The 12,820-nt window shown below is 34.9% G+C and overlaps 1 protein-coding gene across 2 annotated transcripts in view; it reads left to right on the forward strand.

Moving 5' to 3' along the window:
- LOC139137640 (uncharacterized) overlaps positions 1–11,249 on the forward strand; it is a 65,578-nt gene extending 54,329 nt beyond the window's left edge. For both annotated transcript variants that reach the window (XM_070705837.1, XM_070705838.1), the window contains 2 exons: positions 4,473–4,565; positions 7,557–11,249. In XM_070705837.1, coding sequence (XP_070561938.1) covers positions 4,473–4,565; positions 7,557–7,777 — 314 coding nt within the window. In that variant the 3' untranslated portion in view covers positions 7,778–11,249. The remainder of the gene's footprint in view (positions 1–4,472; positions 4,566–7,556) is intronic.
- Positions 11,250–12,820: the final 1,571 nt, after the last annotated feature.

Consider the following 12,820-nt stretch of genomic DNA (forward strand, 5'->3'; position numbering starts at 1 on the left):
CATATTTTTACTTTATATAAACAAAGAAATACCTAGTTATATTTATTATTAGCTACTATCATTATACTGTATTACTTTATCTTTATTGAAGAAAATTTGAACTTATTTTGTATCATAAATCGTATATTTACAAGCAAGCAATAAATATTATTATTATTTTCTTCTTTCATTGTGGCTTTGTATATGACAGATGTCTCTTGGCAGTTTCCATCTAGGGGGCAGTTTTCAATCTTTTGGCAGTTGCAGACCTTCTGTGTAGCATCATTCTGTTGTGTTGCAATTCCCCTGTTGTGGTCGTTGATGATCAAAGACATGTTTTTCATGCAGCTGTTGCTGATTTTGACATTGTTCTTGTTGAATATTGGATGTAGTTTGGAGTCGCTTGGGAAGTGCTTTTCAATCAGCTTAAGGGGGGGTCGGAGGAATCTGAGGGGGTCACTCAAAAAATCGAAAGCTACAAGGGGGGTTGCTCAAAAGTGGAGAACAAGAAGGGGGGCTACTCAATTTTGTTGATATGTACTGGAGCATTTGGTGAAGTTATGAATTAATACAACAATAATAATAAAGAACAGCAATATGTATGCTTGAGATATGTATGTTCATACCCGGTATATGTACACACACACACACACACACACACACGCACACACACACACACACTCACTCACATATATAAAAAAAAAAAAAAAAATATATATATATATATATATATATATATATATAATATATAATATATATATATATATATATATATATGGAGCATTTAGTGAAGTTATGAATTAATACAACAATATAGTAAAGAACAGCAATATGTATGCTTGAGATATGTATATATATATATATATATATATATATATATATATATATATATATATATAAATCATAATACAGGTGTTTCAAGTAGAAACTAAAACCTCATTACACTATGTGTTTCACGTTATTGTGATCTTCAGACGAGAATGATCAGTTATTCGATGTGGCAAGCCTAATTACATTAGAGGCTAGTACTGAGTACATTTTTCAGTATTTCCTGATTAAGATTGATATACTTGCCTGATCATTCATGAGAAAAGTCTGCTTTCTATATTCTACATTGTATAGGTTACCGATAGGGGAAATGTGTAAAGCAAGCCAATTCTGATTCCATAAAGTTTAGAACCAGTGGAATGCCTTGACAACAAACTCATCTTTTATTGCAGGAAAATAATCATAAAATAAATGTGAATAAATGTATGTATGTCGCTATTTTTTCGTTTCCAAAAAATGTAATCTTCATTGAAATCAGTGAACTGGAATATAAGTTTTGGAATACCGTCTCAGATTTCTGTTCCTTTGAGTTTTTTATACCAAAAAAATCTGAAAAAAATACTCCCCAAGTGCCACCAAATATAACACCATTTTAATCTCTATATTTCAAAAGCTCCAACGGCAGGAGGGGGACAGTGCCCCCTCCTGACGTCCCACGACTGCACAAGCGGTCGCTTGTGGTGCTTTCGCACCGCATCTTCCCCAATCTTGTAAAAAATCCTACGGAGAACACTGCATGTCATCAGAGCACTGGATACAGACCTGACAGCTCCTGTCTCAGCACTAGAACCTCTTTCCGACACAGACCTGTACCACAGGGTTTAATCAGGGTCTGTATAACAGGTCCTGTCGCAGCAGCAATCCATTTTACTGTATAGATATTTAACTTTCTCAATTTTAATTTTTTTTTTTGTGGGGGGGGGGGGGGGGGGGGGTTCACTCAAATTTTCTGTAGCAGAGAGAGGGGGTTACTCAAACACGTCATGGTTGGCAGGGGGGGGGGTACTCGAAATTTTGGAGTTTCTAAAGCAATTCCTCCTACCCCCCCCCCCCCCAGGCCATAAATAATGACGGCTCCCTAATGAGGTAGATTTTCCCGATATTATATAGTTTTGACATTCTTGCTGTATGGTGGGTTGTACCAAATGATGTTCCTTTGTCTGTTTTTTCTTTCTTTGTTGATACGTGTTGTGCCTAGCAGCTGTTCTTGTGTAAACAAGGTTCTCCTTGTGTCTGATGACCGCATAGAGCACGAAACAGTCACAACTCGGTTACTTTGTCACTCCAATCAACCCTGAAGTACAAATCGCTCTGCGGAATGACCCGCATAGAGCACTTTCTCAACCAGCGAGGGACAACCTAGCGATATATATATATATTATATATATATATATATATATATATATATATATATATATATATATATATATAGTATATATATATATATATATATATATATATATATATATATATATAATAATATGGCCACTGGCTCAATTACAGTATAGGTGATATACATATGTGTGTGTGTATATTTATTTATTTATTTATATACTATTTCACAATTGCATGTGAATTCAAATATTGCTTATAAACACCTTGGCCATATACATCTTGTTAATGTGTTTTCAACACCCTGTCTTCATTTAAATGACATTTATTATAGATCATGGTGCAACTACGGCAGGGATGACAGCAACAGAATATTCCACTGGTATTTTCTGAGATACATTTGCTTTTATCCCGGTCCACTTAAAATACCCAATGTCATAGGCAAGAGTGAGGCAAATGATGCTGAAGCAGCAAGCAAGGCCATTATAATTGGCATATCATGAATTTTTCCCCATTTTTCCGCTTGGCTATCACAGCACTTCTACAGCTTCCATGTTTCAGGGAAAATTATGTTCATGATGTAAAGAGCGTTGTAGAATTGGCAGTGCCGATGGGGAGCAGATGCAATCATACATGGTATATTGTGATTAAGCTATAGATACTGCTTATTTTATTCTTGAGAATGAGCAGGGGCACTTTTTGACTTGATGTTTAAAGGGCACCCCACAAGCAGTTGACCTTTAGAAATCTTCTGTAAATTAAGTCATTTTCATGACCAATTATTGTCTTTCCATGGTTTGTATAGCAGTAGATCTTCATGTGCTTTAAAGGCCAGAGAAAATCACCTGTCGTATTAGTGACTATACCAGTATGTCTTTTACAGTATACTCATATCAATTCAGCAGATAAGTTTTGTTGAAGTCTAGTTTAGGCATGCACAAATTTTATCTGGGATGTGCAAGAAGATGGTGGTATAATGACATGGTCATAGCCGTTTGCAGATAAGCATGTCTTTGCCTCTAGCAGATGATATGACAGCATGTACTAACTGCTTTTCAGTAAATTCAGTATATATTAGATATCCTTCCTTTTACAGAATCAACTGTTATCTTTAAGTGTCAATTTCAGAACAAGACAATATATAGTCATGCACATATTGGAATGAACATGAAAGGCATATGAAAATTGCAGCATATGACCCATCACTGCATTCAATGCTATATATATTGTGTGATAAGCCTATACTTCTAAATGAGCGTGTTTAATTTTCACTAAATGGTGTCTACGGCTCCTCTGCTGTGTTTGATTGTTTTACATGTATAGTTATCTACGTCGTAGCCGTTTGGACCTGTAACCACAACATTCATTATAGACTGTCTCAGTTAACATGTAGCAAATAGGAAAAATTGAAAAAAGAAATTTGATAAATATAAATAATATTAAATTAGATTAGCTGATTAGCTGCACCAGCTCATTGCCCTTTCCTCAGACAATGTTGCAGCTGCATGGCAAGGGGGTATGAAAGAGTCAGTGCATCAGATAGCTATCATCATGGGTAGAAAATGTCTGAAAAGTGGATAAGCCTAATCACGAGCTACGTACGTGCCACATGCTGATGTGCCAAATTTCATGAGCCACAATTCCCGTTCTGCATTTTCACTCCAATTTACTCCATCGATTCATTTATGATAAATCACCATTAGGGCTTCAACAGCACCTATATGTATGAAGTGGTGATCTAATATTTGTGTTCACCAATTCTACATGCAAAGGACTGGTTGTTGCAGTAAAATTAAATTGTGGAATCCTGGCTCAGCCAAGGAAGTTTATATAGTAGCTTTACTACACAAATTTCAACTTTCCATCCGTTCAATGTTTGAAAAGTGAACAGACACGGATGCTGCAAATGGCTGATCCATGGTTCACATCATATATATTTGTTGTCATCTCCTGTTTCAAAATTGTTAGGCATGACGCAGATTATTTTTCCAGTTGAAAGTCGTTCAAGTTGACTTCAAGCTGTTAGCCTGCAGGTAGGTGTTAAGCCAAGAGGTGGCTATATAGTACGTATGTCTGTTGGAGATCATGCCGAAAATTGTACTAAATTTGTCTGACAGAGTCATAGATGTATAGGACTGTACATTAAATGTAAATTGACGTACGTAAATATTTCTAGCTTAAGTTGCAGAATATATGAATAATATGGCCCATGAAATTGGTACGCAACACGATTTGGCTCATGGCACGTTGCTCTTGAATTAGGCTTGCACCCTTGAAAAAAGTACTGTAAATGCAGTATTACAAACCTGTAATCATATTTTGAAATACTGTAGATAACGACACTAACAGCCATGCTGAGGGTAGTCCACAAGTCCATAAACAGTGCACAGATGACCCTGAGGGCAACATTGACGATCTTTATGAGAGTAAGTATAAACACATCTGTCTAATAACAGTATAGCTGTGTAGCTTTGCTGTCAGTAACACGAAGCTTATCCAATAGGTGGATGTGTGGCAGCATCTGGTGTCCAGCTTTCAGCGTCCTCGTTGTACATTCCCAGCTTCTTCTTCAAAACAGCCAGTCCAATTCCTTAATATTTGGAGTACTGGTCCCAAGGGATTACCTTCCTGGGATTTATTCAAATTGTAATGAATATGCAAATATAGATTTTTGAGGCTAATTTTGCTATTTTGGGGCAAAAATCTTCTTCTCCTTTGGCTGGAGCAACAGCTTAAATATTTGGTGTACAAGTCCCTTGAGGGATTCAAGGAACTTAGATCTTTGATAGATTTTTCCTTTCCTTGTTCAGATATGTCCAAATTGTGATGAAATATACCAATTTGTATTTTAAAGGCAATTTTAGTCGTTTTTGGTCAAAAAATATTCAAAAATCTTCAAAACTGCTGATCGAGTAGGTTGATATTCAGGATATATGTCCCCAGGGATGACCTATTCAGATTTGTTCAAATTGTGCGGAAATGTACGAGTTTGGTCCTTTTAGACAATTTTTGTCACTATTGGTTAAAAATTCTTTCACCAAAACAGCTTGTCTGATAGCTTTGATATTTGGTATGCAGGTTCACAGGGATGATCAAAATGTGATATATTGCAATTGTGATGAAATCTACAATTTGTATTTTTGGGCAATTTTGCCATTTTGGTCAAAAAGTTGTTTCTGAAAAGTACTCATCTGATAATTTTATATTTGGCATAAGGTTCTAGGTAACCTAAATGTGATACATTAAAATTATGATGAAATCTGCAATTTTGTTTTTCAGGGCAATTTTTGGCCATTTTTGGTCAAAAAATGTATTTCTTAAAAACTAATCATCTACTAGCATTGATACTTGATAGAAATTTTCTCAGAGATGATCTTTAACAAAGTCAAGGTCAACCAGGAAAGTGTTATCCTTCCTGCTATTCAGCATGAACAGAGTTTCTTGGCCTTTCATCCTAATGAGTGCCATGTCTTTCTTCACCTTCAACCTTATCAAAGGCTGTCAAGATTTCACTTTCATCAAAACATGTCACAAATAATTGGTCTCTTCATAATATGGCAAAAGTTCTATTGACTCTATTGACCAATAGGTCGCTTATTATGCATTTCAGACAGTGAAGTCAATCACATTTTATAGACGGATTAAGGAAAAATACAATTTATGATCATATTGGTCCAAATTATCACTTATTTAATCCTTTCTGACATCTTACAGAGTTTACTGTAACAGTCAAAGTCTATAATGCTGCCTGGGTCAGCAAAATGAAAAAGTACTACAAGTAACAACTAAAATAGCGTATTGGGGACATTCATTTTGTCCCTTGCAAACTCAAAACTGACAAAAAATTCAATTGTAATTATTTCTAATATTATATAGGGCTCAGCCCTTGGTGTCGCGCCAGGGGTTAAGATTGGCAATGTTATTTGTATTGATTCATGATAAAATAGAATTAATTGTTACTTCATATACGTTTGTATGACAACTATGCCCAGTTTCCCTCTGATGAAAGCAGTTCACGTACGTACACGGTACACAACGTCAAACCCTGCAGCAGTGCAGGTATAGATTTTCTGTAATGTGTAAAAATGTTGGACAAAAATGGGCAATTTTTACCATGATAACAGCCTATTGTGTTAAACAAGGGACGTATTATGCCATCGTTACCATTGCAATGGTAACCGCACTGCCCACCTTCCACTTGCAAGCTGAAAACTAGAGCGTTCCGTCTAAAGTGGCAATTTTTGAATCTTGTTATTGACACAACGGGCGCTTTTCTAAATTCAATCCCAGCATTCTTTGCGTATGCCCCCGTTCATATGCACGACAGTTTTCTCCCATTTTCTATTTTTTTATGCGTGATATTAACGATATTTTGTATCAGCGACAAGGTGGATAATAACACTAACTGGCTAACAAAAGATATATTTTATAAATGGCATGATTTAAGATAATAATTTGCATATTTCGTATTTGTTTATTCACGAGTACTCAAAAAAAAACATGGCGGCGCCCATGAAGGTAGGGTACACTTCCGGTTAGTCGCATAGTATATTATGAATAAGCGCATGCGTAGTCAGTAAGCCGCTGGCGCGACTATTAAAACCTATGCAGCTCAGCAGTGAAAATGGACACACCACCCAGAACCTTGTTGATGGTGGTAGGTGGTAGGTGGAGTTGACGTTTCAGATTCTCAGATCTCAGACTCAAATACAGACCTATTATAGATTTCAGATCTGTGAAACATCAATTACTTAATGCAATCTAAACCAGTTATTGCGCATACTGTCACATTCCTCTGGAATTGATTACTCATAAATATGGACTCTTATACAGCCTCTTGCTGGTCAGAGACTGTGGCTGGTATAGCCAGCAAGAAAATGCCACTTTCATTTGAAACAGTCTTCAAGTGAACTGTGAAGTCCTAAGGTCAAAGCATTGTCCCTTCACAATGGAACTGTGGTTGATTTTAAGTTTATAAGTTCAGGATTCATGGATCGAAATGATCATTTGTTTTATTCCGAATGTACACTCTGATTTATCTTTCAAAATCCGAGTCGGTGATCTTTCTCTACAATCCTGTTTATTATCATGAGAGAGGTTTTAAGACTGCCTGATGCAAGAAAAAGCTTTTAAAATTATTCCTTAATTCCCACAATTTGGTAGGTTCTAAATTCAGTGTAATGCTTTTTTAATATTTTTTGCTTTGGATAACTTTTTAAATGACATTTTGATTTATTTTTCATTTTTCTGATGAAACTAAAGGCAAATTTATGGACACAAATTATTTGAATTGAAAATCAAATTGTCTTGACTGAGTAACCAGCAATTTTACTTGCACTTCAGTGATTGGAACCATTCCAATAACTGGGAAAGTTATAGACTAATGCGCTGAATGGATATTTTATTGTCATCCACAGAGGAAGCTAGGGAGCCTGTATCTGAAATTCCACTGGATGAACACAATGCATGTGATGATCAAGAACAACAGAGTCTTCCAGGAAATTATGAGATGGTCCCTCTTATTCCATTGTCCTCCCAAGGGGATCCTGTATCAGAACAAATTGAAAATGATGAACAAGAACAAGAACAAGAGAGACTTCTGAGAGATTGCAAGATGGTCTCACTTGATTCTGACTGAGATGGTATTCAAGTGGAGCTATGACATGACAACTGATACAGGAAAATGCATTTTAACAGAAGTAGCTGCAACTTTTGATAATATTTGTCTTCCTCCTAAAGCATAGTCCACTTTTCAACTTTGAGTTTGTCAACACAATCATGCAGCCCCTGTATAGTCAGCATTATCACTGAACAACTGGGATGGAAATATGGACCTAAATTGCAAGTGTCTACATTACTATACTGGGCATACATTTGCTCTGCCTTCACAAACCAAGTGCTTTACATTTCAATTTAAAATTAGGTGGCATACTACCGTACATCTCAAGAATCAAAATCTTAAATTTTTCATGATATTTTGGCCAGGTTGATTCAAATTCACATTAAAAGCTTGAGCTTCCTGTGAAATTTGACTTTAGCAAGCCAAGCTGTTTGTAATTTTAAATTAAAAATGACAACCAATCACTGTGGTAACTTCATATGAAAAAATTGAATGCAGATTGTCATGAAGACCATGGGGTGGGTATTCCAGAGATTCATTTTTGTCGAAAAATTTACTCCTACGTATGTGCCACGTTGATAGGGAATGGAAGAGAGATCTGGATGTTGATACACAGAACGAAAATTGAAAAGTATCAAAAGATGCAAATGTATTTATTTTAAATTCAGCCAAACTTTAGGCTGGCATTCTTGTTGGCAAAACCTGTGCAGCACTTCTTGCATAATTGTTTTTGTATTTGTATGAAGCTGAGTTCATGTAACATCTTCACAGATCCAGATGTAATGGGATTGCTAAAAGTTTTGATAACATGCACGGCTGATGTTATTGAATGGTCCAAAACAAAAATATAGCAATACTTTTTTACACATTTCCATTTTTTCAGTTAATATAATAGTTTTATTACTTTTATTGCTTGCAAATTTTGCTTATAGTAAAAAGTTTTAAAACTTTGTCCTGACTTGCGATGATGCAATCATAAGAATCATGGAATCCCAATGGGGCAACCATGCAGTCAAGATTTTACTCTTATGGTGATGTATGCATATCAGCAAGCCACTTGGGCAACCTTTTAGACAAAAGTTGTATTGTACAGATGATCACAACATGGCAATTAATAACATACTCAATCTTCTGTTTGCAACTTCCTAAAATTAAGTCTTCTGTAAATCGTTATAGACAAAATGTCTTGTACCAAAAAACACATGACGACTACACTAGAGTTTATCAGTCCCAAGTCCAACCTTTCTGCTTCCTGCATCAATTGTGTGAGATTTGTTCTGCTTGCTGGTCTCTTGAATCTATGAGTTCTGTTGAAATTGATAGATGTACAAAGTTGCAGTCAGACTCAACGGTGTCAATATCTTCCTTTTTAGCAAGAGAATACCTCTATAATATGCATTATTCTTTTTTAGCTATTATAGACTATAGTCCATGGAAGCTATTGGGATGGTATCCGTCCGGCGTCCAGCGTCAGTCTGTATTTATGATGTATGCATGTATGTATGTCCGTTTGTGAGGATGTCCGTCCCCTCAAATATCTTGAGAACTGCAGTACATACAGATTTGATATATGATATGTAGATGCAAAATATGATTATGACAAACACGTATTTGTTGTTTTTTGATATTGTTGAAAATATGCAAATTAGCTAAAAAGGGCCCGTTTCAGTAAAAAATCTACTTTTCATAACCGCTGGTCAGACAGCTTTTATATTTGGCATACAGGTCCCGAGGATTGACCTTATTTAGATTCGTGTAAATTGTGATGAAATATGCAAATTTGTATTTTTAAGGCAATTTTTTGTGATTTTGGTCAAAATTTTTTTTCACAAAAAACACTTGTTGTATAGCTTGATATTTGGTATACAGATTTATAGGGATGATTGAAATATCATGTATTCAAATTATGATGAATCTACAATTTTGTATTTTTTGGGGAATTTTTGCCATTTTTGGCCATAAAATGTTTCTCAAAAACTACTTGTTTTGTAGCTGTGATATTTGGTATACAGGTTCCATGTGATATATGAAATAATGATGAAATCTTCAATTTTGTATTTTTGCACTTATTTTTGCCATTTTTGGTCAGGCCATACTGAAGTGAATTAGCAAAGATATCAACCTTCTTCATCAACGTGTGTCACAATTTGTTATTCTATACATAACACAGCAGAGCTCTATTGGCTGTTAGGTTGCCTTTTTCTTCAAAAGCGCTGGTCAGATAGCTTTTGATATTTGGTAAACAGGTCCCTTAGGATGACCATAGTGAGATAATCTATATATTTAGGAAATACTTAATTTTGTGATTTGGGGACATTTTTTGCCGGTTCTTATGTATATATAGAGGGCTGAAAGTATGAACCATAGTGAAACAATTCTTCTGCCACAAGAATATTTCCAAAGGGCCTCTGCTCTTGCTATATCTTATATTATGGTATGTACATCCTCTATACCATCTACGTCTATAGTAGCGTCAGGGATATTGGCCCTATGTTTTTTACTTATTATAAATCCAAAATATTTTTCAGTCTTCAATCTCTATATTATGTGTGTTTAAATTTAATATTTCTGTGCTGGACACAGATGACACTGGCTTACATTACTTAAAGCAAGTCTTATAGAAAAAGTTTAACCTTGAAAATATGAAAAAATATCTTGTATATTCTGATAGATTTCTGATAGATTTATATTATATGTAGTTTTATGACTAGTGGAAAGCAAGAAGGGGAGGGAGATGCTGTAACTTTGGCAATATTCTCATTATTAATATTAGTCTTGTTTATTGGACAACAGTTTGTATGGTGTAACCTTTTTGTCACCTTTGTAATAAAACTTTATAGAGAAGAAACACTTGCTAAAAAGTCCCAAACATGTCCAAAATGGTGCAAGAAAATGTAAAAGCAAGGGAAACACTGTAAACTTTGATCATGAAAAAAGGACATGGTCAAGTTCCAGAATTATTGGGACAGGAATTGTGTTATTCAACAAAAGTCAAACGACATGCATGCATGGTTGGTTTCACAAAAAAATCAGTACAGCAAGGTGTGGAGAATTTAATAAGAAAAGGGAATATGGACATGTTTTGCTCTTCAACAAAACTGAAAATTTTTTAAACATATGTGTTTATCATTTTTTGAATATCTTTGATACCCACTAAGTAATAGAAATCTCGTGGATTTCACTGAATGCATTTTATCTGATCTCAGTTGCATCTACATTTATGGAAATTCTGTTTGTGTATATAACTTGCTTTGTATAAGTTTGATTTTGCTGTTGATTATATAGGCATTACCATTATTTTGACTGAACATAAGTAGTGCAAAACTTGGAACAACTCACATGGTTTCTGTAATTTCAGTTCACAGAAATGAAATATTATCGGCATTCTTGCAACCATCAAGAAAAGGTCATCAAGATTATTCCAGTCAAAACAATTGATGGAAAACATTTATATGTGAAGTTGTTCAGAATAAAGTTGAATTTTAAGCTTTCCCTGTATTTTTTATCTAGGCATGCCATGCAATGTATAGATTTGTGAAATAACTAGATATTTTTTGGTTTCATGCGTTATTAATTTTTCTAAATAAGGAACAGCATCTCAGGAGCATTTACAAGAGAGAAAAAGGTAAATTTACTGACTGCATTCTTCCATTTTTATGTGAAAGAGGTGCAATGTCAATACTGAGTGCATTCAAATATTTCACTGTAAAATGTATCAGTGATGGTTTATATTCATCACTGTAATAGTGGTGTAAAAGTCATACATGTTACAAATGAAAGATACTGATCCATATCGAAATGACGGACCTAAATATGCATGTTTCCAATATGAATTCAGTCTTTCTGAAAAATTGCAGGAGCTGTAGCAAGGACATGTACATATCTTTAGGGTGTGAAATCCAACATGCAGGGTCTATGTCATCATGTTTGTGACTGTGTATGTTCAGAATGTCTGTGTTTAATGTGAGGAGAACTTGTTTTTTTGTATTATAAAATGATATCTTTCACTTTTGTAAAAGCATATTTCTGAATGAATAAAGTGTGCAAAATGAGTGATTGAATCTCAATGACTTGTTGTTCAACAAGGGTTCCTAACTCACTGTAGGATAGGTATAAAAAGTGTCAATATAGGATTACTTTGTTTTTAAATTCTGTAAACAACAAAATGTAAATTTGTATTCATGATAAAATTGGCAAAATACAAAAATGAGACTTCACTCCAGGCTGTTTCAAACTGTGACCCCCCACCCCACCCCGACAGGTATGTAAACAATGACCCTATTAAACTCCTCTGGCCCATTCCCTTCTTAAGAAATAGAAGCTTCCTAGTTAAATTCATTCAAATGCTAATTGATGCTATTGCAATACTATCTACACACAGGTTATTAATGTAGAGTCAAACAAAGACGAGCCTAAGGTTCATTTACAGTAGTAAATTCATGAAGATCTGCATTTTTGTGAGTATTTACTTGTAATTACGATAGGCTCTGGTAATTCCAAAGTTTAATCTTTGGTGAAGGACTATTTTGAACTTGCAACTATCACAATGGAAACCAAAACGATGATACTTGATCATTTAAGCTGACTTTTACTGATGATGAAGATTATGTTGATGATAATGAGAAGGAGGTTGCGTTTGATAACGATGATGAGTACAATGATAAAGACAATGATGGAAGTGACAGTAAAAACAACAACAGTGACATTGACTATGACGATAATGATGATGATGATGATGATTATGATGATGATAAAATTTTAAAAATAATGGCAAAAAAGTAATCAAGATGGCGGTATAAGTTCTTTATACCCTGTAAAACTCTCCGAACAATTTCTAAACCTTTGTATACAATACTTGAACTCCAGATTGTTGCAAACTTCAATATGTTTTGGAGTGATCATTACCTTAAGTTTTGATAGATGGGGCAACTAATCAACGTGAATGACCTTCTTTCAATGTTATAGGGGAAAGATAATTTGCTATTTTGTATTGTTTGGTGAGAAATGGCTCCTTTGTGTGAGAAGAGCTCATATTTTGTTTTCTAAACAGACAAGTAAAAG

This window comes from Ptychodera flava, chromosome 7 (genome assembly GCF_041260155.1).
Source record: "Ptychodera flava strain L36383 chromosome 7, AS_Pfla_20210202, whole genome shotgun sequence".
In the NCBI taxonomy this organism is placed as follows: Eukaryota; Metazoa; Hemichordata; class Enteropneusta; family Ptychoderidae; genus Ptychodera; species Ptychodera flava.